The 22,510-nt window shown below is 39.0% G+C and overlaps 2 protein-coding genes across 2 annotated transcripts; both read right to left on the minus strand.

Moving 5' to 3' along the window:
• Positions 1–665: 665 nt before the first annotated feature.
• Positions 666–17,098, minus strand: mybbp1a (MYB binding protein (P160) 1a). The gene is made up of 27 exons (XM_077505403.1): positions 16,851–17,098; positions 16,185–16,280; positions 15,998–16,081; positions 15,851–15,925; positions 15,588–15,695; positions 14,183–14,373; positions 13,035–13,202; positions 12,627–12,744; positions 11,723–12,012; positions 11,554–11,658; positions 10,892–11,017; positions 9,952–10,158; positions 9,752–9,857; positions 8,833–8,923; positions 8,178–8,344; positions 8,001–8,102; positions 7,784–7,921; positions 6,900–7,076; positions 6,665–6,822; positions 6,434–6,568; positions 5,526–5,592; positions 4,908–5,039; positions 4,750–4,818; positions 3,481–3,594; positions 2,667–2,768; positions 2,452–2,576; positions 666–1,581 (listed from the first exon to the last, which is right to left on the minus strand). The coding sequence occupies exons 1-27, from the start codon at positions 17,025–17,027 to the stop codon at positions 1,221–1,223; spliced, it is 3,789 nt and encodes a 1,262-aa protein (XP_077361529.1). The 5' UTR covers positions 17,028–17,098; the 3' UTR covers positions 666–1,220.
• A 588-nt stretch (positions 17,099–17,686) lies between these two features.
• tbl2 (transducin beta like 2) lies at positions 17,687–22,322 on the minus strand. Its single transcript, XM_077505776.1, has 7 exons — positions 22,113–22,322; positions 21,077–21,201; positions 20,813–20,997; positions 19,822–19,973; positions 19,602–19,728; positions 19,369–19,521; positions 17,687–18,216 (listed from the first exon to the last, which is right to left on the minus strand). The coding sequence occupies exons 1-7, from the start codon at positions 22,237–22,239 to the stop codon at positions 17,769–17,771; spliced, it is 1,317 nt and encodes a 438-aa protein (XP_077361902.1). The 5' UTR covers positions 22,240–22,322; the 3' UTR covers positions 17,687–17,768.
• Between the last annotated feature and the right edge of the window lie 188 nt (positions 22,323–22,510).

The raw sequence follows: 22,510 nt of genomic DNA on the forward strand, positions 1-22,510 counted from the left end.
TAAATATATATGAAAAAAATCTAAAAATATATCATTGAGGCACTTGCTAATGCAAGCACACATCGAGTTCCACCACATTTTGTCTCGGTTCGCAAGCAAATTACGTTCATCTGACCATTAGCGTGGATTTTACACATAGAAGGGCCAAAACATGCCATATAAAAATTTAACTGCAGTTTAAAAAAAAAAGCAACAAAACTAGTCACCAGAGGGTGATAGAACTGCACAAATGGAAATCAACCCGACTTTTTGAACAGATGACGACGACAATATATTGTGGCAGTTTCAATATTACGATATCGCTGTTATCGTTACATCCCTAGTCATTTTTAACAAAGTAAAGCCTAAAATACATATTTTTTTTCTTTTTAAAAAAAAAAAAAAGCCTATGTAGATTCTCAGCCATTCAGATCATTGTAATCGGCAACAATTTAAATGAGGAAACTACTTTTTCTTTTTTTTTTTTTCCTTTCTTCCGGCCCCCACTGTCAGAAAATGTTCAAAACTGATTTGGGCAATTATGCTAATGACTTCCTAATTTATTTTGTTTGTAATAATTTCAAAACATCTTCAATTTTAATTAAAAGAAAAAAAATAGTTTAGCATAAAACCAATACTATTGGGAAGGATTACCATGACCTAAAAAACCTACATGGACAAAGAAGGAACAATATTAGCAAGCATATATATTTTTTTTTTTAATAGATTTTTTGACAGTAAGTGTATTGCTATGATGCTAACGACGTGCTCAATCCAATATCTGTGACATCATACGTCAGTCTTCACACGATTCTCCCCATTTCTGCTTCTCGCTTTCTTGTCAAGACGGCTTATTATCTCCCAACGTGTGAAAACATATCTATTATTATGATTATTATTATGCAGCGTGCCGGCGACATCAAACGGCTTCAAACGTGTTGCGGCTTCACTGGTGTTGCTTGTTGTTGTTTTCAATCTCACACTTGTAATTAATGTTGCATAACACAACAAAAGGTTGAGGAGTGGGTGCAACGTGATGATGAATCTCCACTAGGAGAAAAATGATTTATTGTGGTATTTTTGTTTGTTTTTTTCCCTAATGAAAGCCGTCACGTATTAGAAAAATAAGCACTCTTATCTTTGCACTCTTTCGGTGTACAAAAACACAACAGGTTGATCATGGATGATGGACAACAACATAAAATAAAAAATAATACAATAAAATCAGACTTACACAAGATTTATACTTGCCCTGCTTTCTCTTTTTTGGGTTTGTTTTTCTTCTTCTTTTTAACCGACTTGCTGTCATCTTGCATTTTCTTCTTCTTGGCCGGCGCGCCGTCGGCCGCCGCCGCTGCCCGCTTTGTCTTTTTTTTGTTATTCTTCTTGCTTTGTCCTTTCTCTACCCCCGCTTTGTCCGCCGTCGGGGCCGAGTTGGCGGCGGCGGCGGCGGCGATGGCGGCGGGCTCCAAGATGGGCTGCGGGCGTTTTTTCCTCTTTTTGCTTTCTGGCAGGAAGCCCTTCTGCTTCTTGGCAGGCTGCTGCGGCGCCGGCAGCTGGCCGTCATCCTTGCCGGGCTTTATCTTAGTCGTCGGGGGCTTCCTGAGGACGGACGGCGGAGATAAACAAGATGACTTTCAATATGCTTCGCAACACTTGAAGGTCTGCGGAGAAAGGAGAAGCTGATCGAACAAGATTTTGCTGGTGGAACCTATCCCTGGTTCTCGTTGAAAAACTCACATATATTGACTTCAGTATTCTTATTTTGGCACCATCTTGTGGTTCATGTTGAATTATGTTCTTTCGTTTAGAAAAAAAAAAAAAAGTAATGCTTTGCCACCATATTGTGGCATAAAGAGTCAATTCGATTTTTTGTTTTCATGGTGGAGCATCAATTATTCACTTTTTTTTTTTTAATCATCTGTTATTGGCTGAAAAAAAAAAATCACATATCAGGTCAAAGCAGTCAACTACTTTTATGAAGGAACTACGTTGATGTGAAGGTGAGGCGCTCCTTTTAAACAAAAGCGGTGATTCACTTTAATTACGCACAGATTTTGGTGGAGGAACCAATCACTAAAGGGATTAGGTGAACTATAGTGAAGTGAGTTGAGGAGTATCATTTAGAAAAAAAAAATGGCGCTCATACTAAAAAAAAACACACACAATTTTGTGCTTTTTTTTTTTTTTTTTTACATTAAAACAATTAAAAAATATAAAAAAATAGAAATATTATATATACAAACACATAAATATAGCATGGATTTTAAACATAGAAGGGCCAAAACATGCCTTGTGAAAATTAACCTGCATTAGGGAAAAAAAACAAAAAACAAAAAACTAGCCACCAGAGGGTGCTATATGAACTTTTTGCTGCTGAAAGTGTCTCAATGAGTCAAGTATCCACATGAAACACATTAAAGGAAATAAAACCTGTTCTGTTTCCAGCATGCATCCATTTTTTGCACTCACGTGACTCCAAAGTGTTTCATGACGGCCCAGTAGATTTCCTCCAGCTTGCCCGTCTTCCTGAAGACCAGGACTTCAGTCATGTGTTGCAGGACGCTCTTGAGGGCCTCCAGGTCCACCGACAGCTCCTACACGGACACAAACGTCTGACGTCTACACCTTCTCGTTTGTTGTTTTAATTTAAAAAAAAAATAAAAAATGGTGTCCCTTGCTCATACCTGCTGGCGGACATGTTTGACCAGAAAGTGACACAGCTCCAAAGCCTTCACGACCTTCTCCCGCAGAACCCTGCTCTCCGTTTGACCTTCCAGCTTGAAAACCTGAGGACAAAAAAAGTATCTGATTTAATAAAGTCTGCATCAGGGGCGGAAACCATTAAGGGAACCTTCCTCATTTGCATTTCATATTTAATACAGAGCACTTGATTCAATTATGAAAGTAAGAGGGGGGGAAAAAAATGCATGTCTGGAGATGATTTTTTTATTTTTATTTTTTTTCTTCAATTAATAGCTATTGGAAGCGTATTGCATTCACTTGGAAAAAAAATAACTCCTGTTTTTCTGACTAATATTTTTGGGGGAGCATTGTTTTTTTTGAGTAATATTTTTTCTGTTTTTCTGAATTTTTTTTTCTGTTTTACTGAATATTTTTTTTCTGTAAAAAAAAAATAAGAATTCTGAAAAACAGAAGTCGTTGCTCTGTTTTTCTGAATTTTTTTTCTCTGTTTTTTGGAATAATTTTTTTCTGTTTTTTTTTTTAATAATTTTTTTCAGAGTAATATTTTTTTTTCTGTTTTTTGAATAATTTTTTTTATGACAGAAAAAAAAAATATTCAGAAAAACAACAACAAAAATAATTACTCAATAAAACAAAGCTCCCAAAAACATTAGTCAGAAAAACAGGAGACTATTTTTTTTTTTTGTCAAGTGAATGCAATACGCTCCTGTACTTTGTAGGCAAAATTGACAAGACAATTGAAATGGACTCTGACATCACCAGCAAAGTTCATTTTTGGCGAAAGCGTCAACTCACCGCCGCGAGCTGGGCCGCCAATTTGGTGCAGAATTGCAACCAGGGCGCGCCGCTCATCAACTTGCGCACGTCCTTGTTTTGAATGGCGCGCAGCAGCAACACGCACGCCTGGCCCTACGCACGCACACGCACGCACACACACACACACACACACGTCAACGTTAGTAATCCTCACAAATATTTGCACTTCACTCTTTGTAAACTCAATTCAAAATGTGAGTTTTTTTTTTTTTTTGTGGAACCAATTCCCAAAGTAGAGCTGTTGGAAATACAATTGTTTGTTAATGGCAGAGAAAGAAATTACTTAGTCAAGTTTGATATTTTGTGTTTATTTCTTCAGTCAGAAAGCTATTTATAATAGAACATTTCCATACATCTGGATAGCATTTATTTATTAATGTATAGTTGCCATTCACGTGTGCATTTATATGATATTTATTGGGTGGCAAACGTCACAACAAATCATGGAAACATTACTTTATTTCAGCCATTCAATTAAAACAAAAAATAAAAAAATAAAATAAAAAATAAAAAATAAAAAAAAAGAATTTTTTTATTATAGCTTACAGTTCACAAAAATCCAAAATTTGCCATTTCAAGTCATTAGAATGTTACATTGGAACAAGGTTATTTTAGTTAAGTAAAACTAACGAAAAAACTAAAAAAATAAATAAATAATAATAAAATAAAAATGTTTTTTAAAAAACAAAAACTAACTGAAACTAAATTTTATGTTTACAAAACTATAATCATAGCAAAAATGTCATTTGTTTTCGTGCCTTCTGGGATGATTTTAAGTGGATTTATTTTGATATTAACTGGAATAATGATGTTCGAAAGTGTGTCACGCGCAAGTGATGTCATCAAACAGCAGCCAATAGAAAAGCACCTTCAGATGACGTCACAACAATGGTGTAATTTTGCACAAGTAATAGATAAAAAAACTAAAACTATCTGTAAACTAAAACAAAACATTTATTAAATAAACTAAAAACTAACAGAACCACCCTGAAAACTAAAACTCCATTTAAAAAGACAAAATGAAATCAAAACTAACTAAAATGAAATATTCCAAAACGATAATAAACCTGCACAGGAACCAATCAAAATGACATAGTAAGAAAAATAGGTACGAATGGGCTTCGAAAACATTTTCCTATTCTGTCTTTTTTTCTTTTCTTTAATTGAACAACTGAAATTAATGAACTTTGCAATTTGACAAAACACAATTTCCCTGTTGCGCAATAAAAAACACCGATTAATCATTACCTGTTGGTGCTCTCTGACGCCGGATGCGACGTGCGGCAGTGTCGCGTCCAACAGGTTAACGCACAAAACCTGCGTATACGCACACACACACACACGCGGGTGATATTAATTAGCGCCGCCATATGCCAAAAACATCTGGTCGCGCTGCGCCGGCTAACCGGGAATCTGTTGAACAGGTCGGTGAACATCTGGGCGGTCAGGGGGCTCTTCCTGTGACTCATGAAGGAGCGCAGCGCCTCCCGGAAGACGCCCGACACCCGCTCCACGTCCGCGTTGCCCATGAAACGCAACTGCAACGCGCACGCAAACCACAAGAGGGCAGACATGAGATCGAAATGCGTTTTCGTAGGCCGATCATTTTTGTAAAGCTATGGCGGATCTTAGAATTGGATACTTGAGTAATTGTCCACTTTACAGCAATCAGATGAGGATGATGGTGCAGTGACCGAATTTGTGACCCTCTAACAGGAACAAAATGGCGCATTGATGCAAAAAAAAAAAAAAAAATCTATGTTAAGCATCAGAGACCCTCTTAGTAGATTGACGACTCATTTGACCTTTCACCTCATGATTCTGCCCATGTTAACTCATTTGCTTCCAAAAACGTATAAATACGTTCTTTTTAAAATATTGCTAGTTTCCCAAAGACGTATTTATATGTTTTTTTTTTAAAAAAAATTTATGCTACAGCATACAGAAGTCGAAGTCTCAAAAAAAGGAGACTGGATGTCGCCGCCTCATTTTAGGACTAAAAAGGAAGTGAAAGTTAAACGTACCGCCGCCTCCTCTTTGCTTTGAGCGGCAGGCGGTCCTCGCAACACTTTGACAACATACAGAGCGGCACTGGAAACAAAACATACAGAGGGGACAAGTTAGAAAAATAAAATAAAATAAAAAAATAGAAGTCCCGGTTATCAGTTACACAAAATTGGCTCGACATGTTTATCACAACAAAAAAAAAGCGTGAAAACGTCTCAAGCACCCAGCCCTGATAATAAATCAGCATAATTGTATTAAAAAAAATTAATACTCATTTTTGAGTAGTTTAAATGAATACATTTGCACCTTTTTTTAAATTGTAAAATTACTAATTTAATACATTTTGTTTAACTATAGTTTCAAAGAATTTTATTTGTCCTATTATTTATTTTTTACACGGAAACATTTTCTTGTTTTGTACAAAAAAAAAAAAAAAAAAAAAAAATCGTCCTACTGCACAGTGCACTTTCTGCACTCAAACGTCAAGTTTTTGCCAACATAAATAAATAAATAAATAAATAAACACATAAATATTAATATATACTATTAGAAATTCTGTTTGGTCCAAAAGGAACTTACATAATTATACTGTTTTTATTTTATTTATTTTTTTTAAAAGTTTTTATATGTTTAAATGCTTAAACATTTTCTTGTTTTGTACCAAAAATAAATAAATAAATAATCGTTTAAATAATCATGATTTCAATTATTGTAAGTAATCGTGATTATTATTTTTTCCATAATGGAGCAGCCATCATAGAAATAAAGATATTGTCTATATAAAACGATAGACCAGTGACGGTAGAAAATAATGGAATAAATCAGACCCCCGTCGTTAGTTTAAATGATGGACATTGGCAAACTTTTTTTTACCTACATAATATAATATGGTCATCTTGAACATGATTCTGAGTCTGATAATAACCTGAAGTAGTAGAGGCCGACAGAGGACTCGGACAACTTCTGCGCTTTGGTCATCAGCTTGTCGAGAAGGTTGTGAAGCTCCTCCCGTTTGTTTTCCGCACTCCTGCAGTACGTCTTGGACCTGCATAGCTGATTACTACAAAACACAAAAAGATGAGAGATGGAAGAAAATAAATGGGAGTTTTTTGTTGTTGTTGTTGTTAGGAGCTAGCGGCGAGCGTATGAGTTCTACTTGAAAATGTCGGCCGCCCTGCGTAGGAAGTCCTGCTGCTGCTGCCCGTTGCCCGACCTCATCCCTCGCTCGATCATGTTCAGCAGAGGTTCCAAAAGGTCCAGGACCAGCGGGTTGCCGGCCTGCCGGCTCACGAACACCTCCACCAGGTCCAGCACCTGCAAAGTCAGGAAAGGAAATGAGAAAATTCTGACGCAGATGGACGCCGCCATGCTAAGAACCTCCTTGGAGTTACCTTGATCTTAAAATCGCACACGAGCGTCTTCTCTTTCTGCATTTTGGCCTTGGCGTCCTTCTTGGCCTGGATCTTCTGCTGCTGCTCAGAGAAGAGCACCGACAGGCTTTTGTCCAGCGCCATCATGGCGGCGTCATCCAGGTCGTCGACGTCGTCGTCGCTATCCTCCTCGGTGGCCTGCAAACCGAGCAGGACATCAGCTTTTTCATCACGTGTCAACAATATTATAGGTCTCGGAAACTTTTATTTTTATGGGGGTGCAAAAAATAAAAAATAAAAAAAAATACAAAATATATATATATTTTCAGCATTTTTTTTGCAGACAAGCACTGCTGTTGGGTTTCGTTGTTTCATTTTGATTCAAGTGTGATGTTCAAAAGTTTGCTTCTCCATTTTTATATGATGGGGGGAAGAAAAAAAAAGTCAAACCAAATCAACCACAGGTTAAAAAAAAAGAAAAGAAGAAGAAATGTAGGTAAGGAAGGAATGTACGGAGTAATGTTAATTTCATCAACAAATACTAAACAAAAATGATTCTGTTAACGCACATTTTTCCCCAGACTAAAGGAATGAAGGAAATAAGGAAGGAAGGAAGGAAGGAAGGAAGGAAGGAAGGAAGGAAGGAAGGAAAGGAAATGAAGGAAAGAAGGAAATGAAGGAAGGGAATAAAGAAGAAAAAGAGGAAGGAAGGAAGGAAGGAAGGAAGGAAATAAGGAAGGAAGGAAGGAAGAGTAGAAACTTATTTTTGCTTCATTCAGCTAATATAAACCTTGTGTCAATGGCGCCCCAGAGTGGACAAAGTGAACATTACACGCAGCTGACATGAACACAAGGCTTTTTTTTTTTTTTTTTTTTTTTTTTTTTTTTTTTTGGAGAAGCCTCACCAGCGCGTTCTTCTGCTGCAGCACCTTCATCAGCTCCAGTTTGAAATTTTGGTCCACTTCTTCCTCCATGGCGTCGGCGTTGTCGTCGGCGTCGTCGTCGTCCTCGGAGCTGCCGTCCGACTCGTCCGACTCGTCATCCTTTTTTACCAACGACAACAACGATTAAAGACAATCGGTCGAGTGGTGATCGAAAGATAAATAAAAGAAAGTGAAGCACCATCTCCTCATCGTCATCCTTCTGCGCTTTCTTCTTCTTCTTTTCAGCGCCGTCCACGACGAGCAGAGGGCCGTCGTCGCCGTCCTCGTCCGGATCCAGGACCTGCGCAAGCAAAAAAAAAAAATCTAAGCGTGGCCCCGCCCCCGGCGCACGATGAAAAGAAGGACACTTGCGTACATCGGTGATGGCGGCGAGTGCGGCGGCGTTGACGTGCTGGCAGATGGAGGCGAAGACGGTCTTGCACACGTGCCGGATGTGTCGGCTGGGCTGCGACAGGAGAGACAACATGATGTCCACCATCACCTCCACCCACTCGGGCTCCGCCTCTTCCTCTTGTTTGATGCCTATGGAAAGCGCAAAAAGTCACACAAAAAAAAATAAATAATAATAATTAGAAAATTAATTTTCCGAATTAGTTTTAACTGTTGTAATTAAATTATTTTGTCAACATGTTTTTATTTTGCTGTTGTTGACCCATTTTTAACGTAAATGTTTTTTTAATTTGCAAATTAGTTTTTACTGTTGCAAATTTGTTCTCTCTCTCTTTCATAAATTGTTTTAGAAATTTGTTACTTTTGCAAAAAAAATTTCCTGCTGCTTTTTACATTAATTATGTAGTTTTAATTTAGTTAGTTACTATTAAAAGTTTTATTTCACAAAGTCATTTTGTGTCGAGTTTTCGGAGTTCAGCATCCAAATGTAAACGAGTTTCACATGAATTCAGTTTTCAATGTTAATAATTCAGTTTCAATTTATTATCATTGTTAGCCATTGCAAAATCTCTTTTGGAGGAATTTGTTATCGTTTGTAAGGACGACATGCATCAGCTCACCTTTCTTCTGCTTCTTCTTGGCTTTCTTCTCGTACACTTTGTCCATGCAGCTCTGAAGGTCATTCATGATGTCCAGCAGCTCGTCTGGAGCCTTCGGCAAACACAATATGTTTATCATTATTTCTTATTTCTTTATTTTCTCAGAATAAAAGTTGGGAAACACTTTTTTTTGGGAGGATAAACAAATCAAAGGGTGATGCTGTTTGTTGCACAGTAGGAGTGTGACGATATATCAATTTCGTGATACCTTGTCTCCCGATAGATTATCGATACGCCTACGTATGTATCACGATATTTGTAGTTAACGGCTCAATTGTTGATTACTTATTGAGCAATTACTTGGCGGGCCAATAGGGTGAGCGCCTCATCAGAGTGGCGGGAAAATGGACGCAAGTCTTCAGGCGAAAAAGACTCATCAGCTTAAGTTATATATATATATATATATATATACACAATTTTTATTATTATATTATGAATTATTATTTTAGTATTTTATTATTATTTATTTATTATCTTTTTGTATTTATTTATTATTCATTATTTTATTTTTATTTAGTATTTATTATTATCATCATCATCATCATCATCATCATTATTATGATGAATTATTATTTTTGTATTTTTATTATTAATTTAGTCATTTTATTTTATTTTTATTATTTACTTATTTTATTTTTTAATTGATTATTTATTATTTTATTTTTATTTCATATTATTTTTATTATCATTATTATTATTTTATGATAAGTTTTATCGTAGATTATCGTGAATTCATTACCTGAGCAATATATCGATAATCACGGTATGGTCATATCGCGAGATAATCGTCACGGCAAGCCTTGTACCGCTTATTAATATGGTATCGTAATCGTGAGGTACCCACAGGTTCCCCACCCCTATCGCAACATGTCAATCGTACCTTGAAGAGGTGCATGCCGACCAAGAGGAAGAGTTGCTGGAAGGCGCGGCTTTCCGCCGACTGGCCGTTTTTGTCTTTCTTCAGCTTCACCACCAGCCCCAACATGCTACAAGGAGAAAACAGACGGAGGAAGGTCACATGATCACAACGCAAGGATAAAACAAAGTCTTCAAAAGTGAGACGAGAAGACGTGGCCTGACCGGTCCCAGGCCTGTCTCTGCTCCTCAGTGAACGGACGCACGGGATGGACGAAATCGGGCTGGTTGAGGAGTTGCTGGGCGTACTGGACCATGCAGTAGAGCCATAAGGAGCCGTCCGACGTGACGCCCACCGTGCGCTTGTGCGTCGCCGGAACGTCATCGGACGCGCCATCGGCTGACGGCAAGTTATGCAAGGTGAGGAGGAGCCTGGATGACAAAAACGTATTACAAGTCATTTCATGGATGCAAAAATACTTGTCATAATAGTGCATAGCAGCCATGTTGTCATCCAAGAACATCCAAACTCAGAACAAGGAAAGATGGAGCAGAGATTTGAACCCACAACCTCACAACTGTGAGGTGGATTTAATCCATCTATAATTCAATCATACCATTTTATAGCTCATTTTTCCTCATTATAACTAGTGAAAGACCAATATGTTTTTTTTCCAAGGCCGATAACGATACAGATTATTAGTAGTCAAGGAGGCCGATAACCGATATTTCAAGCCGATATTCATTTGCGGTAAAATAGAAATAATTACAGATTTGTTTAAAAATTTAGAAAAGATGCAGTGAGCTTCCAGGGTTGTTATTATTACTAATTATAAAATAAAAATTATTGATATTAATAAAAATAAACGAAAAAATAAAATAAAAAATAAAAATTAAAAAATATTCATTACTATTATTACATGTTAATTTTTTTTATTATTTATTATTATTTAAATTTATTAATTATAAAATAAAAATTTAAAAGCAAGTAAATAGATCCCTAAAGATTTCTATTGGAAATAAAGTTATCTAAAATTGTCAGAATTATTATTTTTTTTCTTCTCCGCAGTGAAAAATGGTCTGAATAGATTCCAAATGTGTTGACGACAAGTCAAAAGTGACCGTCAATAAATTACAATTCTTCAAAAATGAGCACTTGACTCACCCAAAGACGGACGTGACCATCACTACTCTGGTTTTGGGATCCAGCGGGAGGTGGAGCTTCTCTTTGCTTTCCGGAATGTCGGCGCAGACTTTCTTGGTGTCGAAGAAAGCGTGGAAAAAGACAAATCTGGGGATAAAGAAAAAAAGAAAATGGCGTCATCGCTGGTGGGAAGTAATTAGGGGTGGGAATCTTTGACCGTCTCACGATTCGATCCTGAATCAATTTTCGGTTCTGAATCCATTTTTGATTCAAAACAATTTCATTGACAATGATTTCATCAGGAAAAAAAGAAAAAGTATGTCTCTATCTGTTTACGTTTTGCAGCAATTAGCATTAGAAGAGAGCTAAGTTTCATCAGTTTTCACAAATCTATTTCAAATTGTAAGTAATTGAGCTTTTTTTCTACATGGCCCTGGTTGATCTCCTTTGCTCTGCTGCCACCTGCTGGCCGTTTGTGTAATAACTACCATTTCTGTAACCGTTCTTTGGGGTATGCTCTAGCATAAAAAAACAAACAAAAAACAAACAAACGTATAAATACGTCTTTGGGACACTTAGAACATTTAAAAAATATATTTACACGTTATTGGACACAGCATCAGTACTTCTACTTTTACCTCCGATCAATATCAAGACGGCAAAGGAGCTCAAAACGTCCTCACCTGGCAATTTCCAAAATGAGCCCCTCGTCCTTCTTCACCTGGCAGTTGTCCACGATGGACGCCAACCTGGCCGCGATCCACATCCTCAAGCGGGAGACGGCGTCGCTGAGGAGGGACAACAAAACGGGTTGAGCGGACGCCGGGGGGGGGGGCGCCTCGGGGGACTCACTTTTCGGCGCCGTCCGCGCGCTCCATCTGCTTGCGCGAGCTGAAGTTGAGCAGCTGGTCCACGCGCGGCCGCAGGAAGGTGTCGCGGAGCCACGCCACGTAATGGCGGAGCGCCGCCGGCAGCAGGTGCTGCACCGCGCGCCACACCGACGGCACCACCGGGTAGCCCTGGTTGACCAGCGAGGAGAAGCCCACCATCACCGCCAGCTGCTTGTCGGCATCCCGGCAGCCCTCCAGGAAGTCCGTCACGTAGGCGTCCATCTCGGGCGCCATCTTGTGGCGCTCTTGTTTCTGGGGAAAAAAAAGTTTTGAACGTTTCACGGTGAGCTTCATGCGATTTGTTTGCGTTGGATCATTTGACTGCTGAATAAAAGTTGTTTATGTAACGCGTGTTCATGATGGCGTACTTGCTAGATGCATGGCGTCCATTTTAAGTTCTTGGCTGCCATCTTGTGTGCAACTCTTTACATTACAACACCACAACTTCACCACAAATTTACTAATTTTTTCTTATCAATTAGAAAATTTTTGAGGTGTGAGAACGTTTGAAAAGATAAGAAAGGGTTAACAACAAATAAAATGCTCAATACAGAACCACACTTGATTTGTGAAATCAAACTTAAAAAAAAAAAAAGAAAATTTCAGAATATCAAGAATATTGATTTTCAGGCAATTTCCGTAGCATGTGTGCGAGTAATTTGTAATTCAAAAAGTTTAGTTGGCGGCTCATATTTTAGTCGCTCTGAGACCTAAATTCTGCCTAGCAACAACCAGGAAAAAAAAAAAAAAAAAAAAAAAAAAAAAAAAAAAACACGAAGGATTTGCGTCGTCACCAGTGTGGTTTATAACAACAAAATAAAAAAGGTCACCGTTTACATCCATGTGAATGAGGAATCCAGACTGACCTGAGCCGACACCACATGATCGCCATATTGCTTCATCACCTCGCCGGACAGAACCTCTTTGAGCTGGTCCAAGGACAGAAACGGCAAAGCGCTGCCCAACAGTCGGAAACTCAGAAAGCTGCACAAACAGACACGTATCCAATAGATTATTTCAATTAATTCATTTGCATTTTTAAATGTTATTTATAGTAAACAGTTTTTTACATTAAATAACAGTTTTAAAGCACTACGTATTGTATTAAGATCAATTTTTTATTGATAAGAGCGGTAGAAAGTCAAGCTCACGCATACAAAACCTGTTTACATATTCTGTTACCATGACGACTGAAGTAAATCAATAATAAACGTTTCATATCAGTATACGACTTTGCGAGGACGGCCCCCCGTGTTCCGCCGCTTCTGACTCACTACGTGGCGCCCCATTGCTCCTTCAGCATGCCCTCCACGATGGCTTTGTTCCAAAAGAGCTGGAAGGTGTCTTCCCTCAGCGAGAGCTTCAGGAGGTCCAGGGCCACCGTCGGCAGCATGCACTCCTTCTTCACCGACTGGGCGGCCATCTTGAGTATGGACGTCAGCCTACGAGAGAGAAAAGCTTAAAAGGGAGGGTCCGACGTTTTGACTCAGAAAAATGCACTCACTGAGAGAGTGAGTAAGTGAGTACAAAAAAAATCTGATTTATTTTTTCACTCACTCACTCACTCTGAGTGTGGGTGTGATGTGTCACACAAAGCCTGCTTGTGTGAGTGAGTGAGTGAGTAAAAAAAATTCTTGATTTTTTTTCCACTCATTCACTCACTCACACTGAGTGTGGGTGTGATGTGTCACACAAAGCTCGCTTGTGTGAGTGAGTGAGTACAAAATAAATCTGATTTTTTTCCCCCACTCACTCACTCATACTGAGTGTGGGTGTGATGTATCACACAAAGCTTGCTTGTGTGAGTGAGTGCGTGAGTGAGTAAAAAAAAAAAAAATATCTGATTTTTATTCACTCACTCACTCATTCTGAGTGTGGGTGTGATGTGTCACACAAAGCTTGCTTGTGTGAGTGAGTGAGTGAAAAAAAAAAATCAGATTTTTTCCACTCACTCACTCACTCACTCAAGCAAGCTTTCTTGCTTGTGTGAGTGAGTGAGTGAGTGAGTGAGTGAGTGAGTGAGTGAGTGAGTGAGTGAGTGAGTGAGTGAAAAAAATAAATTTAAAAAATCCGTGCCGCCGGAGTGACGACATGCAGCCGACAAATTCGCCCGGTCCCATCTGCCGACAGTGAGTGACACGCCCCCCCGCCACCCCGAATCGAACCCTGTTGGCAGCAAATGACTGCTTTGGTCTCCATGAAGCTCTTCGCAATTCACTTCCTTGGCAGCAAATTGCCATAAAATGGCGCCAAAGCACTCATTTAGAAAAATCCTAATTTCACTTTAACATGGCATCAAGATTCTACAAGATGGCGCCAAAACAATACCTGAGTACAAAAACGATGAATAGTTACGTTTTCGGCAAATATCTAAGGATTTGTTCCAATTTTTTTTTTTGTTCCCCATTTTTGCACTTCTTACTTTCCGATGTTGTCATTGTTGATGATGGTGGACGAGCCCAGCAGCTTCTTGAGTTTCTTGGGTCGGAGGGTCTGCGGGAAGCGCTCCAGCGCCACCAGCAGCATTTGCAGCTGCTCTGGAGTCTGGAAGGCCGAGGCCATGTCGGCCTGCAGGGCGCTAAACAGAACCTCCTCAAACACGTTCTCGGGAACCTGACGGGACACAAACACGTGGTAAAGACAGCCATGGAGAGGTGTTGCTTAAAATTTTTTGGGGAGGCGGCTGTAGTGTTAATTTCTAAAACGAAAACCAAACTAAAATAATTTTGTCGACACACATTTTTCACCAGGCTAAAACTAGACTAGAGAAGACTAAAACCCTCATTTCGACTAATGAAGACGAGACAAAAATGTACTTCATTCAAAAGTGGACTAAAATTGGACAAAAACGAGATGAAAGATTTTGCAAAATCTGTCAGTGTTTTCATCAAAAAAAAAGATGAGAGAAAAAAAAAAGATGAGAGAAAATTTGGTGTGAAATAGTTTTAGATCAGAAATGTTCAACATAATCTGCTAAAAAACATAAAAAAATTTTTTTTTAAAATACAGAGGTTAAATGATTGTCTTGACTAAAAGTAGATTAAAACGTTGACAAGTTTTGGTTGACTAAAACTAGCCAAATAAAATGATATTTTTGTTGGCATACAATAAAGACTAAAATGCTCGATTTATAGTCGACTAAAAATTGACAAAATAAAAATGGGATGAGGTTAACTAACTATGGTAAAAACTAACAAGCACGATTGAACCTGGACTAAATTTAAAAATGGCGGATAAAATTAACACTAGGCGGATGTCTCCGCATAATTTTAGACTTCAGCTCTATAACGTCATAAAAACTGTTATTATCTGATCATAGTTGCACAAGTCGGGTGTCTTTTTTTTAACTACGATGAATAGAAACAATAGAAAAATACAAATATATTTAAAAGGGATACTTGACTCATTGAACAATTTTCAGCAGTGAAAAGTTCATATTTTGTCCAGAATGAATTTTATAACTTGAAATTAATACCTTTAAAAAGAAATTTTTCTACTTGCTGTCGACTGATGATGACATCACCTGTGCCGAGCAAGTAGGTCACGACCAATCGTGGCTCACCTGTTTTCTGGGTTTGGTCAGTAAACTGAGCCATAATTGGCTGTTACTTACTTCCTCAGCACAGGTGATGTCATCATCAGTCGACAGCAAGTAGAAAAATTATTTTTTAAAGGTACTACTTGTACATGAAGAATAATGTTACCACATTAATTAATAGACAAAATATTCACTTTTTACTGCTGAAAATGGCTCAATGAGTCAATAAAAACACTTTATAAAGTGACCAAGAAAAAAACAAAAAACAAAAATGCTTCATCCCTGTTACCTCGGTGAGGATGTCCATCATGGTCTTGTTGGGCAGGTCCTTCAGGTGTTGTCGCTGCTGGGAGAGGTTTTGCAGAAGCTGCACACAATCCAGTACCACCAGCGGCTCCTGTACGTTTGAAAAATATAATAGAACGGCTGAGTTCTAATTTGCAACATGCAATTCCATCAAGTTCTGTTTTAGTTGTTGGCATTTTAAATGAGTTTCTGACATTTTGCTTTATCCATCCATCCATTTTCTATACATGTATGCAATGTACTTACTTTGAAGAGACGGCCTGACTGATGGAGAGCGAGGATGCCAAACAAGCACCCAAATGCAGCATTTCTGACACATTTCTACGGGACAAGCACAGGAAACATTTATGGTTTTTTTCCTTCCACAGTTATCACTTCTTCTAAAACATTCACCTTTTTAGCTTTTTGTACATCATGCTTCTCCTTGATTCTGTCGAGGATGTTCTGCAGAGTGATGCCCTCAAATGCGCTGAGGAGCTAGGACGAAAAACACAATTTTAGTGTCACATCACAACAACAACTGCAAGGCCAAAACATGAAGTACGCCCAGGAAGTGTCGTGCGTCGGAGTGTTCGCCCACCTGACCCAGAGCCAAGCTAAAGCCGGGCCTCGCCACCTCCCGTATGTGAGCAAGTCCGTCCACCAGCCTCTTGATCGTGTACTCCAACTCATCCTCCTGTGCACAAAAAGTTGCATGACAATAATTAGCATTTACATATTCAGATATTTGCTGCTTAAAACGTGTTTTTCTTCATATCAACTGTTGTTAAACATAATTTAATATTTATGTTACAATTCTTGTGTCATTTTGCTTGCCTTGCTATGATTTGAAAAAAAAAAAAAAGTTACTACTGCTGATTTAATCAATGTATGAAATTAATTTAAAAATTATTCTCTGACAAAGGTTACTAAAACCTTGCTTGGGAAACAAATAAAAAAAATCAGCTTTTTTTGTTGTTGTCAAATGGCATTGCTGTCACCGATGTATATTATTATTATGTACCTGGACAAAAAAAAAAAACACGACACAAAATAATATACAAAGCAAACTACAACACATGGTTCGTGTCTGAGAATAGTTCCCAAGTGGTCACAGTGGTTTATGTACAAAATGAGAAATAAATAAATGATTTAGACGTTATAATAATAATAATGCAACGTTATTATAAACGGTTCACGCTACAATTAAGTGAACTGTACTGAAAAACGTGTTATTGAACGGTCTCGAGTGCAACATGTTGCCAACCTTGTTGCTGTCTTTCAGGTATTTCAGAAGATTTTCCACCGCGCTAAGCCGAACTTCCTGGTCGGGTTTGGCCAAGTCCCAGAAAAAGTCAAGAAAGATTCGGTTCTGCTGGAGGACGCCGGCCATTCGGCCCGGCTCGGCCGCTTTCTCCTGGAGGTCCACCATGTCCACGGACATCTCAGATGAACATGTTGAGAGCGAGGAGAGGAAAAAACGTGTCTCCCTCTTCCTTCCTGGGAAGCAACTACTTCCGGGTCACGTATTTGAATAGAGACAACTTTATTTATAACAAACTGACAGCGAAGTAACGCTTTATATTTGGAAAAAGTAGAATCGATAAAAACATCACCACCAACAATATTTTCGGTTGTTAATATACAACCAGTTCTTTATTCTACTTCCAAAGTCAATTTTGTGTGGAAGAGAGTACTATGTTGAAGCAATTTGATAGATTCCATTTCGGCCAAAGCAGGCTTCTAATCTTCTATTCGCAATTAGATAACGATTTTTTCTGTGTTGTCGAATTATTAACTCACCGTTTTTCACTATTTACGACCGGGCTCATATACCAATGTTGTTTCTTGTGCCAATTATTATTATTTTTTATTTTTAGACCTTTGATTGGTTGATTGATTAATTAAGCATTATGTGTCAACAAATTCAAGATTTCTACAAGGGTCTGCACTCACTATGTCAACTATGATTCAGTTTGGATTTACATTTATTTTTTTGCAGATACATTTTTTTTTTAATTGTTCACCAACCAGAAAAGGGGAAAGATCAAATTCAGTAACTCTTAGTACAAAAAGTTTCAAAGAATTGAAAGCACAAATACAGACTGTTTTAACTTGTCATAAAAAGTTTTTTTTTTATTATTAAAACTGTATGTAAAGGCAATCCCACTCAGTTCAGACGAGCTCATTGGACAGCAGCGGCCAGAGCTTTCTGAGCATCGCTGATCTGCTGCCGCAGCCTCTGTTTCATGGCCTCGTTCTGCGCCTTCTTCAGCATATCCTGCATGTCCCTGATGGCCGCCCGGTAGCCGGGCGTGTTGTGAAACACCCGGACGGCCCTGTCGCCGCTGCACGCCAAAAAGCGTCCGGTGACGTCGAAGCGGAGGTCCGTGATGCCGAGGGCGTGCACGCCGAGCATCTGCTCTTCCAGCTCGCCGCCGGAGGCGTCGTACATGGTCAGGTTGCAGCCGTCGCTGATGGCCACCACCCGGCCGTCGGGCGACAGCGCCGCCAGGCTGCCGTCGGAGGACGCGCAGGGGACCGTCTTCAGCAGGTAAGGGTCTTGCTGCTTTTTGTACTCCACGTCGGTGTTCCACAACTTCCACGTGCCGTCTTTGGACACGGTCACCATTCTGTGGAAAAAAAGCATAGGTCTTTTTTTTTTTTTTTAAATATATGTTTGAGTCCCACGTGGGTTTAAACTTCGAGCTCATCGCGCGTCAGGCTTTAACGTTCTTGAAAAACAACTGCACAAAAAATCAAGTTAACATCAATTATTATTAATTTATACATTTACTGTTGTTCATTTAATTCACAACTTTGTTTTTTTGTAATATTAATTAATTATACTTCAGTAATTGTAAAATGTTAAATCGTTATTTTTGTTGTTCCTCTCTTGCTTATTTGAATGAATTTTTTTTTTTTTTATTTGTCAAGTTTTATATATTGAAAGGTAATTGTTAAAATATATACATTTGTTAAAATTTATTCTGAACAAGATTTTACTATTAAATAAATGATGAACATTTACTACATCCCAAATAAAATTTTACAAATTAACAAAAGTAAATAAATAAGAGAAAATAAACAAAAAACGAGAAACAAAAAGAAAAAAAGATCTAAAAAAAGAGCAAAAAAAGAAAAAAACAAGAAAACCCACAAAAAAGGAGAAAAAAAAACATTAAAAAAGAGAAAAAAGGAGAAAAAAAACAAAAAAAACAAAAACAGAAAAAACAATTGAAAAAAAAAAGAGAAAAGAGGAACAAAAATGAGAAAACAAAACAAAACAAAAAACAAACGAGAGAGAGCGAGAGTGAGACATGGAGAGTACAAAAGTACCAAAAATTGGTACCGTTGAGTACCTGCATCGATTCCCAGGTACCGAGTATTGGAACAGTAACCGGTTCAAATGTGAACGGTACCCATCCCTAGTGTAACGTAAACTGGGACTAGGGCCTGAGCGATTAATCGAACAAAGTATTGTTCAACAGCCAAATGTTCTTCCTATAATTCAGATCTTTATTGTTATAAGCACCTAACAAGTTAATTTATTCTTTTTTTTTTTTTTTAATTAAAATCAATCGATTAATCCTTTAGCATCAGCCTGGGGAATTTTTTTTTTTTAATTTTTAATTTTCAATTTAAAAAAAAAAATGGTTGTGCCCTAGTCAGGAGGGTGAGAAACTGAAGAGACTCTAGCTATGTTGGGGTTTTATAGGAAATTTGATTAATGGGCTCTAATGAACTGGAATTTGATGTGCAAAGAGAACAAAACAAAGGTTTACTTGTGAGAGTCGTTGGAGAAGGCAAAGGCGTGCACTCCGGCAGAGTGGCCTTTCAGCTCGAAGGCTCGCGTCACCTCCTTGAACTCGCCCGTCTTGGCGAAGCACACCTCCCACACCTTCACGTCAGGGGTGAAGCCGCAGGACGCCACAAACCTGAGAGAGAAAACGCTCATATAATACGCCACACCTCTTTTGCTTGTGCGAGATGGGCGGGGCCGGACGGGATAAGCGACCTGCCGCACGGCGAGACGGCGACGTAAGAATTATTCATCTGGTTGGTGTTGATGGAAGCCAGGATGTTGCCTTTCAGGTCCCAAATGTGGATGGTGGTGTCGGTGGAGGCGCTCATGATGAATTTGCCTGCAGGAAGCAACCGTCACATTTCGCATTGGTGATGCTTTTTATTTTAAATCATGATTTCATTTTTTTTTTTTTTTCTTTTGCGCCTCGTACCCGTCTCCGCAATGCCGATGTTGAGGATGGCGGCCTTGTGTTTGAGCGGGAAGTCGTCGGAGGCCACCTTGAAGCTCATACTGCCGTCTTCCTTTTTGCTCATTTTGAAGACGCGGATCGTGTCGCCGTTAGCCAGCCAGGTGATAAACGCCCTGCGGGGGGAATCGACCACACGCAGTCACGGAAAAGGAAGTGAGAGATTGGGGGGGTGATTCTTGACAAGATTTTTTTTTATACATTTTAGCACCCTGTTACAGCGAATGCAACCGATTTGGCAAGATCTCTGACTATAAGAGGCTTTAGGGAATGCTTTGTCGACATTTTAAATGAATTGAAATGTAATTGGAAGTCCTGCGCTGCACCACTGCCCGACGGGGTTCCACAGGGTTCAATTGTAGGGCCTTTTCTTTTCTGCCCCTGGGTTCTATTTTGACAAAACATGGGCTTCCTTTAAATTGCTGAAATGATCAACGATGATCATGAGGAAAACAGAAAAAAAAAAAAAGAGAAACATAAAAAAAAAGAATAAAAAACAAATGAGAAAAACAAAAACTAGAAAAAAAGAAAAAAAAAGAGAAAAAAGAGAAAAAAAAACAAAAACCCACAAAAAAAGAAAAAAAGAATTGGTCAAAACGAGAAAAAGAAAAAAAGAAAAATAGAGAAACCAAAAACGAGAAGAAAAAAAAATATATTCCATCCATTTTCTTCACCGCTTGCTCCTCACAAGGGTCGCGGGGGTGCTGGAGCCTATCCCAGCTGGCTTCGGGCAGTAGGTGGGGTACACCCTCAACTGGTTGCCAGCGAATCGCAGTATTGTTTTACATCGTTTTTTTTTTTTTTATTCTTTTACAAATGATTGAAATGGAAAAAATAATAATAATTTTGACGCATTTATGCAACGTATTTTCCTTAAAGCTTTGCGCGGCCTTGATGTCCCCCCGTTAACGGTCTTAATTGGTTTTATTCTATCACGATTAACGATCCAACTTGCCTCGAGTCCGGGCTGAAGCGGACCAGCGTGGCGTGGTCCAGCTCCACGTTGGCCCGCAGACACTTGTGCTCTCGGCTGAGGAAGTCTTTGGTACTCCATATTCGCACGGTGCGGTCGTCGGCGCACGACGCCAAGTACTTCCCGTTGCTGCTGAAATCCAAGCACGTCACGTACCCGTTGTGGCCCTGACATATTTCAACAAATGGAGGGGACAGATTTTATTTTTTTTAGCTACAGTATTATGTTGCGTTTGACAACTTTTACCTTCAGCGAGGAGGCCAACAGAGGATGAGTGAAGTTGTGTTGCGAAAGTTTGTCTTTACGGCTCCGCTGTTGCTTCTCCTGCTTGTGCTTCTTTGTCGCGGGTCCCTTCGCCGCAACGCCTTCGGCTGGAAACACAGAAAGCGCAACATTTCTGAAAAATGGTGACAATATCCAAGTTCATTTAAACTGGTGATTTGGTAATGTAATTTAAACACCGGCGTCTGTGCGTTAACTAAACGGGCCCAGATTAAGAGTTCACAATGCACACAAATTGTGAGTAATCTGAGTGTAGATCATCATCATATCCTCCTACCAGCAATTCAAATTTGTCCTCTGTATTGGACCTTTTTTTTTTAAACCTGAATATCTCCCACCCAGTGCAAATGATTGAATTAACTCATTTTGTGCTCTAGAGGACATTCAGAGCTTTCTAATGATACCAAATGTGTAGTGGTGGTGCTTTGATACGTTTGATTGCATCATAAAGAAAATGGCTCCCCAAGCACTTTTGATGAAAGAGGAAAGGTGTACTGCATAACACTTTTTATTGAACAAATTTAGGCTTTAAATGTTAGCATGTTTTCTATAGGACTCTTTAGAACACATTAAAGTATTGTTTGAATTATTTTAAATGTATTTGGGCCTAGCATTTAAGTAAAAAAAAAAAAAAAAAAAAAGTCCTCTTTTTTTTATTCTTTTGCAGTATTCCAGTTACTTCACAAAGATTGGGGAATATCAAAACAAACGTGATTGGACAATATTTTTTTTTCCTGGTAGTCAGGAAGATATCAGTATGCACCATAATTGGTGTCCAATTCAAAGCGTTACATGACAGGTCAGAGTTCAGCCTGTCCCTTGGAGAGCCCGTTTTAGCAACCAGCTCCGTATTGAAGTTGTGGACGTTGTTTTAAAAAAATAAAATAAAATAAAAAAGTGATAAAGAGCAAGAAAAATTCCTATTAATTCGGCGTGTCCAGAGCAGGTGACAGGCTTGCACGTTAGCATCAAAGCTAGGCAGCCTCCCGTCCACTCTTACCGGCACAATTGCTCGTCTGCTCGGCCTGCACTCGCAGCTCTTCTTTCCGTTTCCCCACAGCGAAAGCGACCAAAACCACCAGCGCGCCCAGTAACAAAGTCAACGCGACCAAAGCGACAATCTCCATCTCGCTTGCCTTGCGGTGCTTTTTCCTTCCCTCCTTCCTCTCTGCCACGTAATTTCATTGGCGCCGCTAACAACGATGGGATATTTTTTCATCTTCTTGACGTATAGCTGGCAGCTGCTGATCGTCGAGGGAGCCTTGTCGCCAACTGCAGGCCCGGTGCGGAACTGCACGGCAAAAATATTGTAACTATTGTACAGTATCGCGAAAAATTGCAGGCTTTTGGCCGAAAATTGCATATATTTTTAAACCAGTGGTTCTTAAACTTTTTACA

The sequence above is a fragment of the Festucalex cinctus genome, chromosome 18 (assembly GCF_051991245.1).
Source record: "Festucalex cinctus isolate MCC-2025b chromosome 18, RoL_Fcin_1.0, whole genome shotgun sequence".
Classification (NCBI taxonomy): Eukaryota; Metazoa; Chordata; class Actinopteri; order Syngnathiformes; family Syngnathidae; genus Festucalex; species Festucalex cinctus.

Coding starts and splice junctions, on each gene's coding strand:
- mybbp1a (XM_077505403.1), bottom strand. CDS start 17,027: ATGTCCGTGGACATGGTGGACCTCCAGGAGAAAGCGGCCGAGCCGGGC. Junction 10,159..10,891: donor ATGGTCACGTCCGTCTTTGG/GTGAGTCAAGTG, acceptor TTTGTCATCCAG/GCTCCTCCTCACCTTGCATA. Junction 2,769..3,480: donor TGGCGGCCCAGCTCGCGGCG/GTGAGTTGACGC, acceptor TTTTGTCCTCAG/GTTTTCAAGCTGGAAGGTCA.
- tbl2 (XM_077505776.1), bottom strand. CDS start 22,239: ATGGAGATTGTCGCTTTGGTCGCGTTGACTTTGTTACTGGGCGCGCTG. Junction 19,974..20,812: donor CGCTTCAGCCCGGACTCGAG/GCAAGTTGGATC, acceptor TTCCCCCCGCAG/GGCGTTTATCACCTGGCTGG. Junction 19,729..19,821: donor CATCGGCATTGCGGAGACGG/GTACGAGGCGCA, acceptor TGCTTCCTGCAG/GCAAATTCATCATGAGCGCC.